Consider the following 14,798-nt stretch of genomic DNA (forward strand, 5'->3'; position numbering starts at 1 on the left):
GTGTTGCTAATAGAATATTAGGTAGTATGATGTAATTTTGGAAAGAATGTTTAGTCAGAAAAATGTTTGATCCCATAAGTTAGTAATAAATTAATCGAGGATAAATATTAATTTGTATTCAGATTATTTGTAATATCAATAAATTCAGTGAATTTGAATTTTGATTAACGAAAAAACTTATTTAATTAATAAAAGCAAATTTTATGAGTGTTAGATGTAATTTTTCAAATTATATAAAGTGTATGTGTAATTATACAATTTTTGGGGAGTAGAATGTAATTATCCGTTTCAATTAACTAATTATAATTAATTTGTGTGATAAAATGAATATATATATATATAGAGAGAGAGAGAGAGAGAGAATGAACCACGTATGTAGGACTAACGACCACCACCACTACTCAGTCTCACACCACATTGACAATTGAGTTTGGATAAGGTGAAATAGATACTGAAACTCTTTGTTGCTTGCTGCCGCCACATTCCAATCACCACTTGCTACCGTTCCCCCGCCCCCGCCGTCTGCAGGTTTTCATGCATTTCCGGCCCATCAATAATATTGTTCACCATCCTCATCATGTATTATATGCCTCATTATCGCCTTCATCATTGCCTGATACATATAGAATGTTTACGTCTTCCTCCTCTTCTTCCACCGGAACCATCACTGTGAATTCTTCTTTTCTATTATATCGCAACCATTCCTCATCCAACCGCCGGAGTTGTCAATATCCTTCTCGTAATAGTAAACATAATTTTAAACATCATCTCTGTCGGGCAAAGGCAGAGCACCTTGATGATGATGATCCCCCTACCCAACCCCTCATGAGCATTTCATCACTGCCACAACCTCCGGAACCTCCTCCCTCTTCTCCACATCTTAATGTTATACAAAAGCAACAAGAACCAGCTATCATCATCCCTGGCGCTCCCGATGCTGCTGCTGCTGCGGATGATGATGATCAATCGCCACAACTGCTACAATTAGCCAACTCTCCCATTTTATCAGCTTGTTTAATTGGCCTCTTCACCGGGCTTGCTGTTGTGCTTTTCAATTACACGGTAACTCTTATTCTTCTTCAGTTTCCATTGCTTCTATGTATTCTACTCTCTACTGTCCTTTCCATGCCAATTTGATGGTATCTCTATGAATGACTTATTGCTCTGAATTATAAATATACCTGTATATACTTGTTATCTTCAACACAATATGCAATTTCAGCGCACAGCACATGCATATAGATAATGGAAGAGTCATCATGGGCCTGCTTTAGCATGTCACAGTAATCCCTTTCGCAGGTCTTCATATTTCTTTTCTTCAAAGCATGTCGCTTAAGTCTTAAGGGGCAGGTTTACTTTGCAGGCCACAAAGCTATCATACTCTTAGTTCTCGTGTAGTAGGAAATGATAATGGATGTTACCAGCTGAAACTAAGTGCTACACAGATTCTCCCAGTTCAAAAGAGTTTGCTTGGTTGGTGCAGTGCTTCAGAGGCGTTCTTTTAGGCCCAAGAGTGTAGTAATTGATACGTCTCTGCTCCTTTCGTTCCTGTTTACTTCTTTTAAGAAATCATCCATGCTACCAATATATGATGGGTTGGGGATATACTAGCTCATGTCTTGCATGTTGGCTATGTCGGATTTGCAGTCACATGATGTGACATTACCTAAACTGTCTGCACATAGATGTTTGGTTCTGCTGAAGCAGATTGACTCTTGTGGAATAGTTGTTAATAAAAAATCCATGATTCATGTCAATCATGATTACAGTTTATGACGCTGTTTAGCTGTTCCATTGAGATTGATAACTGTGCATTCTTTTCAGAATTTTATTTTAGCAGTCTGAGTTCTTAGTCATTCGTTAACAGTATTTTAAAAATCAAGAAACTCAAAACTCCCCATCTACATTTTTATTGTGTTATACATGATCTTACTCTTGGCCATGGCATAGTGAAGTTCATCATTAATAGCCTTCGGGCCCTGATAATTAGAAATTCTTAGTAGGTACATGAAATACGTGACTTGAGCTGGGGTGAAATCCCAAATCTAGGTGCCTCATGGTTAAGGGAGGAATCCATTGAAGCAAAGTGGAGGCGTGTAATCTTAGTTCCTGCTTCTGGAGGGCTGGTAGTTAGTCTGATAAACATGATTCGAACTGCTGTGGAGGATGATTCAGCAGATGGAACTGTGCTATTCAACATCAAATCCACACTAAAACCAATTTTGAAAACTGTGGCTGCTTGTGTCACCTTAGGAACGGGGAATTCATTGGGACCAGAAGGCCCAAGTGTTGAGATTGGTGTCTCCGTAGCTAAAGGAGTATGTAAAGTTCTCGATAAAGGAGCTCGAAGAAAGCTATCACTCAGGGCTGCAGGGTCAGCTGCTGGAATTTCTTCGGGTTTGTCATTTTCATATTTAATCATTTATAATGGTGCATCATCGTCCTCTATAATTATTATTTGTCAACTGCGTGTTTAATGCAACTTAGTATTTATCCGAAGGTATTTCAAGTCTGCATTCATATTTTAGCAATGTTAGATTTTCTTAATGGAAATTACTTCTCCCTAATAGGAAAATTACATGCATACTTAGTTTCTAGCTTTTGGCCCTGGATAACAACTGCACGAAGAACTGCAGATGTGAATTTAACGCGAAACAAAGGACTAAAGAGTTTAAATCACAACATTTGGGAGACTTCTTCAATTATTAAACTAGGAGGCGGACTTCTAAAATCATAACAATGATAATGCTGAACAGAACTACAAGGAAATGCGTATTCTCATATTATCAGTTATTTTTCATTTTGCAGTTTATTTAGCCAATCAAATAAGATAAATTGGTCCATCAGGCGTGCATCATTTTCTAATGCATTTCAAATAGTTTCCTTCACAAAGTCGTACATTACCTTTTACTTTGTTAACACACTTCATTGATGAACTTAGAAATAATTCAACAATATGAAAGTGTTAATCAGTTACCAATGGACAAGATTGTTGGCCTTCCACCGTGGCAGTTCATTGTCAGACTCTCTACTTACAAATGTATGCAAGTAATAATAATGTTTGCAGTGACTTTAATATCTTCAAGTTATCATCTTTCTCCTATTTTTGATTTTTTAAGTGAATATATTGCCCTTCATTATTGTCAATAGCATTTCTCATATTAGTTCTTACTGCCTAACCCAAAACCTAATGATCCTCACTCTGTATTCATTACTGGCGCTCTAGATATTGATAATGATGTTTTCTGGTTTTGACATTTGTTATGGATTTATGGTGAGAAGCTTCTGCTTTTTCTGCTACCAGGATTTAATGCTGCTGTGGCTGGTTGTTTTTTTGCGGTGGAGTCAGTCCTGTGGCCTTCACCTGCAGAATCATCCTTATCCTTGACAAATACAACTTCAATGGTCATCCTGAGTGCTGTAATAGCTTCTGTCATGTCAGAAATTGGTTTGGGCTCTGAACCAGCTTTTGCTGTTCCAGTCTATGATTTTCGTTCTCCAAGTGGTAATTATTTAATATCCTATAGTTCTTTTACTGTTGTAATTCTCATCACACCCTTCAAGAATAAGCACCAAATATTGCTAGCAACTTGAGATTTAAAATTTTGATTAAGCTCTGGAAATCCTGCTAACTGTGTTCAGAAAAAATAACCAGAGTTCTGTTAAAACTACTATTAATTTTTCATGAATTAGCTACTCAGTTCTGTGATCAGTTTGAAAGGTCTAATACCTTTTGTAAAATCAGAGAATGATCCTGGTCGTCGACCTCTCATGCTGTGCTCTACTATCTTTTAGTCGTCCAGGTTGTAAATTGCTGATCACCATTGCTTGTCTGTTTAGGCATATACACATGAAACCACAATGTGCTGAGAGCACCAACATGACGATCAGTCACAAAAACATGAACGGTGAAGGTGCATGGATGACTCGGGCTCTATCAATTAGTTAGAATATGAATTAGGCGATAGCTTCCTTTTCATTTCAAGTTTATGGAAACCTTAAGATCTTCTCTAATATACATATGCTTTAGAGTGGAGAAGATTGTTGGCTGATTTTTCTCTTACTAGTGAAACAGCCTGGATACCATTATACTTGCATAACCGAGATTCTTCCATAGATATGAGCTGAGAAATATTGTTCTCTCTTTTCATTTTAAAAAATACCTCAAAGCAATAAGCTGGATGATGATATAGGTTCTTATTGTTATCATTAAGCCTGGTAATGCCAAAATTTAATTAGTTGTGGAATTAGTACTACTGAAATTTTCTCTATGACGGATCCATTGCAGCTCTAGAGTTACTTTGGACGGTTTCTTATTTAACATATATTTTGGGTTCTTGGCAGTTGAAACTATGGTGAAATTGGTGGTGAATCATAAAGGAAAGCTTATAGTCCATAATGTGTTAATTTGCAGGCTACTCCTTGCCAACAATTACAGATTTACTCCTCAGGCGTCAGGATGGACTTAAGACTAACTTATCATATCCTCTTCAAGCTTTCACTCTGCTTCAATTTAAAATTTATGGCGAGAATTTTTCAATGGGCCAAAACTTCAAAACTACTTTTATGCAATGTCAAGGGATTTGTTCAAGAATCATCATTTTGGATAAGATATGTTGCTAAGATGTTTTAGAAGGAAAAACAGGCGGCAGATGAATGGACCGGTACTATAAGCATGAAGAAGCATTCATGGGAAAAAAATTATTGGACAGGTTACTTGGTTAGACAATGGTGGATAGGAAGATAATTTGTTTTAAACAGTGATCGTGTGACTGATTTATTTCCATCCTGACTGGAGTTAATTCAACATGTTGCGTGTTTATGTATAATCTGTCTGATTCTCTTTAAGTGTTCTATCATCCATCTTATTGTGATATACCCATCAGTATCTGCATTTCTCGCTGCATTTACAATAACTAATGTTAGACAGGCAGTTGATAAACTTTTTCTCTGTGAATTATTTTTTTTATCTTTATATCTGTTCTTGTCAGTTCAGAACTGCCACTCTATCTTTTGCTGGGTGTACTATGTGGCTTGGTTTCAGTTGGTTTATCTAAGTCGACATCTTTCATGTTGGTTGTCTTTGATGGCATTCAAAGAGTTGGGATACCAAGAGCAGTATTTCCCATACTTGGTGGTTTGTCTGTTGGACTTATAGCTTTGGCATATCCTGAGATTCTTTACTGGGGATTTCAGAATGTTGACACTCTGTTGGAGTCTCAACCTTTTGCAAACAACCTTTCTGCGGATCTGTTGCTTCAGCTGGTGGCTGTGAAAATTGTAGCAACTTCCTTATGTCGAGCTTCTGGATTAGTGGGTGGTTACTATGCACCTTCTTTATTTATTGGTGGTGCTACAGGTATGGCATATGGGAAAATTGTTGGTCATTTGATTTCTGAATCCAATCCAATCTTCCATCTTTCGATCTTGGAAGTTGCTTCACCTCAAGCATATGGCCTGGTAATTTCACTTTTGTCAATAACAAAGTTGTTTAGTTTTGTAGAGTGGAGTCCTGTGGCTATTTATTTTATCCTTAAGTTTCATAATGATATTTCCAAGCTAGAAGTTCTTGGAGTATCTAGATGGTTATAATTTTTGTTGGCTCTTTCTACCTGAAGACCTTATTGTCGGTGCTCATATATGTTCAGCTTTAGACAGTTTTGAGCGTTAAATATTTCCTCATGCCTGACATATAACTATGTGTTGCCCGTTTTCTGTTATCTTTCACTTGCTGACTTGTCATCTTTAACATCAGCCAGCAGGTTATTTTGTGTATTAAAAGCATCGTGGACATGAAACTTCTGAGTGCTTGAAATTGATTGTTTCTTCTTTCTGTGATTATTATTTGTGCCATGATTTTCTATCTTTTATTTTTCTTATATGGGGGTTGGGGGAAGGAGGGCCTGGAGGTTAGTAATTTGGATTGCAGTTGTCAGCACTGCTAGTGAAGAATCTGTTCTCTGTACTCAACTCCATAGGCAGGAAGGTTCCTCTCAAATGATTAGCTTCACCAATATTCTTGTTAGTTGCCAAAACTCAGATCTCAGTTACAATATTTGTAACTCATACCAATGTGACATTTATAGCAAAACTCAAGTATCAAGTCGAATATTTTGAAAATGTCATGTATGAATTCAACATTAATGGCAAAACTATGTGTCAGTTAGATCATTTGTAGAACTTATACATCAACTTGAAATTAATAGCAACAGTCAGTTACAGAATAAACTTTTATTTTTATTTGATGGTCCAGATGCTAATATTGCCGAATTCTATAATTTCTATTGATAAGTTTCCAAGAGCAGTATTTGCAGTAAGGAAAAGCAAGTGGTTGACTCGAACATTTTGGACAATATACTTTTACAGTGATAAGCCTCTCTGATTAATATATCAAGAAAACATCTCTTGGAATGAGGATTGGCAGCACCACGCTGTCGAATTTTTATGTTATTTGTCTTGTTTCATTGATGTATTAATTATCGTTTATCTTTGGTTTTATTTTAACACAGGTTGGCATGGCTGCTACTCTAGCAGGGGTATGCCAGGTACCCCTTACTGCAGTTTTGCTTCTCTTTGAACTAACACAGGATTATCGAATTGTTCTGCCACTGTTGGGAGCTGTGGGGCTCTCTTCATGGATTACATCTGACAAGACAAGGAAAAGGTCCATTGATGACACCAGAGAACTGAAAAATGGAAATAATGCTATAGCAACTTCAAGAGGAAGATATTCTTATGACTTGAGAGTTAATTCTACTTCTTCTGATACCAACGAACTGAATGGAAATAGTATTTGTGAACTTGAGAGTTCACTCTGTCTGAATGACTCTGATGATGATGCAGATTACTTGGCAAATAAAATTCTGGTTTCAGAGGCCATGAAAACAAAATATGTCAAGGCGCTGATGAGCACTTCTCTGACAGATGTTGTGTCGCTCATGCTGGAAGAGAAGCAGTCTTGCGCAGTAATAGTTGATGACAACAATCAACTCGTTGGTCAGCTAACCATTAGTGACATTCAGCAGTTCATTGAGTTGTCCAGGGCAAAAGGCAGGAAAACTCAGGTAGCTTTGTAGTACATATTATTTTCTCAATTGTTGAATTCTTAAACAGTGAGTTATCAGATGTTCTTCGAGTTCGGATCATGGTACATCATAAGGATAGCTTTTAATTAAACTAGTCGTGCCTTTTGTGGGTTTGACATGCACCTATACTGGTTTGTTAAGGTCTGCAGGGACCTATTCCCCTGAAAGTTGTGTGAATAATCAATACAGTAATTTATCGAGCCTCCGAGTTCCTCGTAATGCTCCTTGTGATTCTCGTTCATTTAGATTTGCTCCTTTAGAAACATTCGTTTTGTTCACCAGTCTTGGAATCCTAGAAGTGTTCCTTTGATAGCTTTTTAGCGTTCTAGCTCATATATGAAGTTGAGGGAAAATGAGGAGACAGAAACTAGATGTCTGGAAAAATTGGGGAAAGAAAAGAACTAGGGCACATAGTATCCTGCTTCTGAATTGGTTGAATCGCATAACATATAACATGCTCATTAAGTGGTTGGTTTTGTGCTATATGTCCTGTTTGGAAATTTTCCAAATGACTTGGACGCTTGGGATTTTGGACAACAGGTGCTTAGGGTATCTGAACTATGTTCATCTTTTGGTGCAAGATGTTCAGTATCTTGGATAGCGACTCCGAATATGAGTCTCTTTTCTGCCAGGTCTCTGATGAATAGACATGGAATATGCCAACTACCTGTTATCACGGAGGATGCGAATTGTGGAGGCTGTCCAGTTGGTCTCTTGGACAGAGAGTCCATTGATCTTGCTTGCAGGTAATCGAGTTCCCATTTACAATGGTTTTTTTTTATCCAAAAATGGGTTGACAACCATTTCTTTTTATATTATGGACAGATAGAAACTTGTCTTCTATTTCGTCATAAGTTTAAAACTCTTAAGGATGTAGGTATCTATCTATTCATGTACATTGAATTGAAAAAGAATTTGCGGGCTCTGAGTAGGATACTGTCCAAGTGGTCCTTGTTACTCAAGAGATGTCTTTTTGGAAACAGAGCATATGCAGTTCGGGAGGGCCTCAATTGGTGTTTGACGCGGGAAAATTTCAAGAGTTGACACAGATGGCAATATACTTATCATTAGTTGGTGCCCAACGAGGAATTTACTAATAGCTTTGTGTACATTCATTTTCAGTGCCATAATTGAATCATCGAAGTGGCACTCAGTTCTCGGATGCACCATTACAGACTTGTTACGATGTGACAACATACTAGAAAAAAAATTGATCGTGTATATATTGCCTCTGTCACATGCAAGCTAATATTGTCTTTCACCAACTGAAGTACACAAAAGCTAACATCTTGTGAATGTGAACGCTATGTAACTGTGTCAGATTGTCAGAATACCCTGAATACTTTTGCTTGTTTGATGAATGCACCTCCTTGTGTTCTCATAGATCCGATGATTGTTAAGTATGGTGCTCCATTAAAATGTTCGAGATTTTTGGAATATAGTGGTGTTATTTGAGGGAGTGAAGAGGTCAGACATCTTTTATGTAGCCAGATACTGGATTCATGAATCAGGAAGAATCGCCAGCAGCCCAAACTTCATTTAATCAGCAAGATTTCTCAAAGAGAAAATCTTAATCCTTCAATTAGAAAGTTTATTTGATATTTGCTAAAATACTATGAAGTAGGTGTGCGATGAATTCCAATTACATTTCTTCGTATTTAAACTTGATTAAAGTCACATGCTGCCTGTTGAGTCAACCAGTTGGTTTAGCTCGGAACACAACACAAGGCATGAATCTCAGATGAATCAAATAGCTAGTAAGTTCATCTACTATGAAATGAAAGGATGCCGAGTATATTCACCACATATGAAGCTTGGGCAACAATGGTCAAAATGAGAGAGTTTCAGATCAAATGCCAATGTCATACAGTATTTGCAAGTAGTATAAAATATACTACACAATTAGATTGAAGGATGCCAAAGGTATGGCTGTTCTGCTTTGAAAAAATTGTCCTATCTACTAGAGAGTGTGATTGCCGGAATTGCTTTTCAGAAAAAAGCAATACAGGACAATAAGCATATGAGTGTGAGGCAAGATATGGCTTTCTTCCACTATACGTGATGAAAGACTTTGTAATTTCTTACACCCACAGGGTCAAGAATCAAGATTTATAAGAAGCTACAGAAAGGTTACGATACTCTCTCGATTATTTTGTTTTTCTTCCCGGCTGATAGAAGAACAACTTTTCCATCTACAATGTCGTTAGGCTCAACCCTCTTGGCCTCACTATCAGTTCTGTTGTTGTTCAAATGAAGTCCCCCCTGCTTGAGAAGACGGCACAGTGGGCTGAGGATTTACTGCGCGCCGAGAGATCTAAAAGTGAGAGGTTCAACACCTGATCTTGCTGCAAAGAAATGGAAGGAACATCTTCCGCAATAGTCTCTAGTCTTCCAGGCCTCAAGGCCTGAGTAGCCTTGAGCTACTCGTCTAGTCCCCCTTCACCATGGACAAAAAGGGTGACCTCCTTGGCAAGCCTCGCTGAGCAGTATTGGGTACATACCCAGGGCTTCGCATTTCACTCTCAATCTGCGAAATCTCGTCAATGCTGAGAAAAGTTAGAATCTTCAGAAACCTTACAACATCCGCATCGGAGATGGAGAAGAAGTACTGGTAGAACTGGTAAGGGGACAAAAGGGAAGGTGAGAACCAAGTGGCACCGTCCTCGTATTTGACGAACTGGTGCCATCGCTCTTGAGGAGAAGGGGAATGCGAGTCCATAGGCCCCTTCAGTCTGAAGAATTCTGCGAATGAGGTCAGCCCCAGCAGTAATATTGCCCCACTGGTCGCTGCTCCCAATCTGTTATGTGAGCTCGCTGTAGCTCATTCCCTGATCCGATTCGAGCCTCTTGCAGACGCTCTCTTTGAACATCATGGTACCCACCCTCGCGAATCTGCTCACCTCGCTCAGGTAGTCCAGCAGCTTCACGTCCTTCCACCGTCGTAATTGTTAGTAATCGTGACGGAAGACGGAGTGGAGATCCTTTCCAGAATGCTCTGAATGGTAGCTGAAATTGAGGGGGAGGTTCCTGTCCAAGGATACGGGATCGACTTCGGCTCTTGCCGGAGGGGTAGCCGATGGCTCCGCCGCGGAGAGCGACGGTTGGTGGCCGCAGCGGAGGAACCTGGAGAGAACAATAATGCCGAGAAGGTTGCCGAGGTGGAGAGTCCGGGCGGTGAGGTCAAAACCGCAGTAGAACTCTGAGAAGAGGGAGGTCAGGATGGCGGAGGGCGTCGGAGGTGAGAGAGTTGAAAAGGGCTCTCTCTTGCATGATATGGACTACATTCCGGCGAGAAGAGTAAAGGCGGCATTGGTGAAGAGAGAACTGTGAAGGCGGCTATTTGTATTTGTATGTCTTTGAGTGGTGGAGCTGAAAAAGAGAGTTCGACAACAGTCAGAAGCAGCCAAAAAAGCCGCTTCCCTTATGTTCTCACCATCTAATATAAGATTTGATTGATAACCCCACGCCAATAAATTCATAGAAAAAATATAGGTGAATAGCAATTTATTTTATATGATATTAAAAATGAATATATTATTCTTATAAAAGAAATAAAGCAATTTATCTTTTTATACTTTTTAAAATGAAGCAACTTACGGCTCTATATAGGGAGGTATATGGCTTTATTTTAAAAATTATATAGGATAAATTGTTGTATTTAAAAAATACAAGGAGGTAAATCGCTATTTATTTTTTCGTAAGGAGTAATTTGCTCATTTGATATATCACAGGGGGTTGCTTGCATTTTTCCCTATAAAATATTATTGTGTTGGTATTAAAATTACAAAATATACTCAATTCTATGGAAAACTATATAATTATAAATGGCATGAGGACAATTTTGTACTTCGATTGAGGCCTATCCATATGTATGTTTCACTCGAGCATATATCACAGAACAGGTAAAGAGTTGATGTTTCTATCTACCTGGGGAGCTCCAATTCGCCAACAAGGTAAAATTGATATGCTTATTTGCCACAAAAGCTCATTAATTCTATCTAAGGGCGAAGAAACTTGGAGGAAGACGGAGACAGATATTCCACTGAACCGAAATATATATCTATTTTGCAGTTTGAGTTGGAAGAATAGAATTCAAGTACAAGGTGAAAATACAAGTTCAGGATCCACTAATATCCACAAAGCTTAAGTTAGTCATGTGCCTTTCAGGATTTCTTCTGCTTTGTTGGGGGAGGAAATAGAAAACGGAAAACCCATGCAGCCACAATTGCTCCAATGAAGGGACAGATCCAGTATACATATAACTGCTCCCACGTATTATGCTTATTGTTTATGTATGCCCAACCAAATGCCTGTTCAGACATTAATGCATTGTAAATTACGGGACAAATATACTCAAGAAAGAACAATTCATATAAGCTGTTCTGGACATGACAACACATGTTGCCGAGAAACCCATCTAAAATGAAGTATGGGACAACAGTCAGATTCAAAATAATAGTGGATTTGGTAAAATCACCCAGAGAGTGAAATATAATCCTATTTAAGGACATAAAAGATAATGATTGTTGAGAAACTTTTGTTTTGGCAAATTGGTTGTTGAGAACTTGAAAGCATAATTACCTTAAAAAATAATTCATATAGAATACAGGAAATCTGCCAGGTATTTAGACCGCCGTATTTAATATGTCAACAGTTAAATTTTCTCAATAATGATGGAGCAAAAGTTCTTGTTTAAGGAGAAGAAGACAATGTAAAGGAGTGAAAAGGAAACACCAACATAAGGAAGAAAAATATTGGCTGAATAAAAGAAATCAAACTAAAATAAATGGAAGAGAAAACTAAATTATCAGCTGATATGGACGCTGAACGATTATTAGTTGACTTTGTTCTGAGTAGATAATGAAAACATTGAGAATAATTGTTTGGAGTAAGTTTTATTCTGGTTGCTACTAATGATATTCAGATAGTCTATACATGGTCAAGAAAAGTCATAACTAGCAACTGTTTAGAACATCCACTAATAGAAGTTGCTTTATTTTCTAGCGAACTCAAGTACGGATGGCATTCAAGGCAGGTCTAACAAAAATGCGTCTCTACATTCAACACTAGAGGATAAGATCAGAATGCTCTATAGTCATGTCATGAAACATACAGTAAAAACAACGACAACCATCCTTCTCTAAGTGCCTTCTTTCTATTTCATGAAGTCCTCAGGAAAGCCAATTGTCCCATTGGCAAATGAATCAAGTTCACAACAATCAGTCTGTCTAGCAGCAAGAGGTGTAAAATGCAAACACCTCAATCCCAAAATAATTATTGCATTAGTGCTTTTGACCAGTCAACTTGACTAGTGTAATAATGAAAACAGTTAATTTTTTCACGACATATTTGAATATATTAAATAACTTTAAAAAAATCATAATCTGGAAGCCTCATAATATCAAAATTTCGCAAAAGATGTAATAATTTAGTGAAGAGATTCAAAATTTTGACTGCATACTTTGACAAATGAAGCATTCGCTTTTAAATAGAGCACACATTTTATTCATTGTTTGGAAAACAATAATTTAATTTCGGATGACTTCTTTCTCAATTTTGGTGTTCATGTCTTTCTAATATGCTTTGGATTGTTCAAATCAGAAATTGGATCATGCATAACTTTGCCTGAGTCAACATTGTACCATAAAACTCGAACTACACTGTTTTCGCTTTACTATGTTGCTATCGAATCATTAAGCAAAACTCAATCTTTCTAGCAGAAATAATTGCCAGCTTAGTCTTGATGATGGTTGGGACTAGAAACCTAATGCCACCTTTAGAGCCACGATATCCTACCTCGGGACTATGCACCAGACATGAAGTAGAATATTAAAGACCAACAGCTACAAGAATGCATCAAACAACATGCATGTCACGGAAATGGAGAAGATCTCATGGCAGAGGAGCTTAAGTAACAACTCGATCAGGAAGTATATGCTTGCAGCAACATGATTACCTCCCTATTACAGCAAACAAATACTAGGACCCTGCCAATGGACGCTCACCCAATAAATACCCAGCTAGTATTACCTGGCACCTGATTCTAGAGAGATTTAGATGGTAGCCTTACTAGGAATACTGATTAGCATCTATGTCAGAACTCCAAGGATATACTAAAGGGAGAAAAGTTCAAGCTTTGACCTTCATCTTAATCAAAGAAGGAATCTTCCACTATTGTTGCTGATTTCTTTAATTAAGAGTTGATGAGCAAATATATAGCATACTTAACATATATATCAAAGGCATAAAAGATTTCTAATATACTTTCAAAAATGCAGAAGTATAAACAATGGACTTACGTTGGCAGGATTCATGGAAGGTCCTGTGTAACTGGAACCTGCAACTACTAATGTGACAGTTGACATGGCAAGCAACCAGTTCTTGACAAGTGGATTGCTAGGACCCCTAAGCACAATGAGGAGGACGGCAAAAGTGATTATGAAAGTCAGAACCCCCTCAGCAATTGCTCCAGTTTGCACGTCAACCTTTAAAGAAGGACCCCCAAGCATGTGTTTGTACTGCATTGGCATTACCTCCAAAATTGCAAGCGCACCACCCACTGCACCAGCTGCCTGTCAGGTAAATATCAAACAATTCAATTTTTCATGAAAACAAAAAGGACAAAGACATCTTCAACCCACGCTAGTGCAGCCACAGTTGGCCGTTGGGCGTTGCGACATAAAAATGTTAAAAACATAGTCAGTAGCACTTTTCGGAAAATGGATTCTTCTTTGTGCTTGAGGCATTGGCGGGGAACATGTGTTAGCCTCTATTTCTTTGAACACATAGAGATCAAATTAACAGGAATTGTGGATTTTTGAGAATATGAATGGATCTCTACAAAGTAAAATAAGCAACTACGAACTGTAAATCCCCTTGTGCCGAGAGTTGAGGAAAAGGGTCATTATCTTATTATTCATCATCAAGGAGGTGGATGATGAAGGCTCACTGTAAATATAATAAATAATAATATTTTCATGATATCATAGTAGAGGTGACTTGTTAATCAGTAAAAGAAGGAAGCAGGAGAAGCAGTAATGGAAAGGAGAAGGGACCATTAAAATGACCTGTGCAGGAAAGCGGAGAGCAGCAGAGACAAGAGAGTCAGCGCCACCAGCTCCGGCAGCATAGAAGGCGGCGATAGCGGTGGGATTGAAGGTGGCACCACCGAGAAGATAGCCGATGAATCCAAAAATGAACAAGAGAAGAAATACGATAATCGTGGTGATGAGAAGAGTGGGGAGGCCGCGGGGCAAACCCAGAGCAGAAGAAGCGACGTACGTGAGAGGCCCCAGGGAGGATGCACAGAAAACCCACATGAAGGTCAGCACACCGTCGGCTATCGCGGACTTGATAGCCGCCTTCATCGCCATCAGATTCTTACTCTCCTGAAAAGAGTTAAGAGTGTGGCTGATAAAGGAGGAGAAGAAAGGAGGAGCGGAATCTGATTCGAATGACTCACCTACCAGGACCAACCATGAACCAACCAATCAAATATTTATCACACCGCTGCTACTGCTACTGCTAAGCCTAAATCTTGTTAGAATTTGTTTCTCTAAAAGCAAAGCTGATCAGATAAGGTTTAGGAGTAGAGATTACCAATTGAATTGGAATAATTACTGCCACTCTAAATGTATTATGAGTTTCTGTCCCACTAAAAGGTTGTGCAATGATTTTCATTTGCACCCATACAAGTTGGACGGACACATTACA

The 14,798-nt window shown here is 38.3% G+C and overlaps 2 protein-coding genes and 1 pseudogene across 6 annotated transcripts; 1 reads left to right on the forward strand and 2 right to left on the reverse strand.

Annotated features, from left to right (window-relative positions):
- The first annotated feature begins 374 nt into the window (after positions 1-374).
- CLC-E (chloride channel E) lies at positions 375-8,468 on the forward strand. Of its 4 annotated transcripts, none has more exons than XR_002287436.2 (7): positions 375-1,062; positions 2,004-2,397; positions 3,305-3,505; positions 4,997-5,460; positions 6,510-7,064; positions 7,718-7,831; positions 8,069-8,468. XR_002287436.2 is itself a non-coding variant. In XM_011086793.3 (7 exons), exons 1-7 carry the CDS (start codon positions 535-537, stop codon positions 7,985-7,987), a joined length of 2,373 nt encoding a protein of 790 aa, XP_011085095.1. In that variant the 5' UTR covers positions 375-534; the 3' UTR covers positions 7,988-8,101. The 4 variants fall into 4 exon arrangements, 3 of the variants coding, with proteins under 3 accessions (XP_011085095.1, XP_011085094.1, XP_020551074.1); XM_011086793.3 differs by having other exon boundaries at positions 7,626-7,831; positions 7,963-8,101; XM_011086792.3 differs by having other exon boundaries at positions 376-1,062; positions 7,626-7,831.
- A 390-nt stretch (positions 8,469-8,858) lies between these two features.
- On the reverse strand, positions 8,859-10,952 carry LOC105167216 (tyrosine--tRNA ligase, chloroplastic/mitochondrial pseudogene; annotated as a pseudogene).
- A 170-nt stretch (positions 10,953-11,122) lies between these two features.
- On the reverse strand, positions 11,123-14,798 carry LOC105167184 (aquaporin SIP1-2). 2 transcript variants are annotated; one of them, XM_011086797.3, is made up of 4 exons: positions 14,552-14,798; positions 14,153-14,473; positions 13,385-13,657; positions 11,123-11,395 (listed from the first exon to the last, which is right to left on the reverse strand). In XM_011086797.3, exons 2-4 carry the CDS (start codon positions 14,456-14,458, stop codon positions 11,249-11,251), a joined length of 726 nt encoding a protein of 241 aa, XP_011085099.1. In that variant the 5' UTR covers positions 14,459-14,473; positions 14,552-14,798; the 3' UTR covers positions 11,123-11,248. The 2 variants fall into 2 exon arrangements, with proteins under 2 accessions (XP_011085099.1, XP_011085098.1); XM_011086796.3 differs by having other exon boundaries at positions 14,548-14,795.

Source organism: Sesamum indicum, linkage group LG7 (assembly GCF_026168435.1).
Source record: "Sesamum indicum cultivar Baizhima isolate 11 linkage group LG7, ASM2616843v1, whole genome shotgun sequence".
In the NCBI taxonomy this organism is placed as follows: Eukaryota; Viridiplantae; Streptophyta; class Magnoliopsida; order Lamiales; family Pedaliaceae; genus Sesamum; species Sesamum indicum.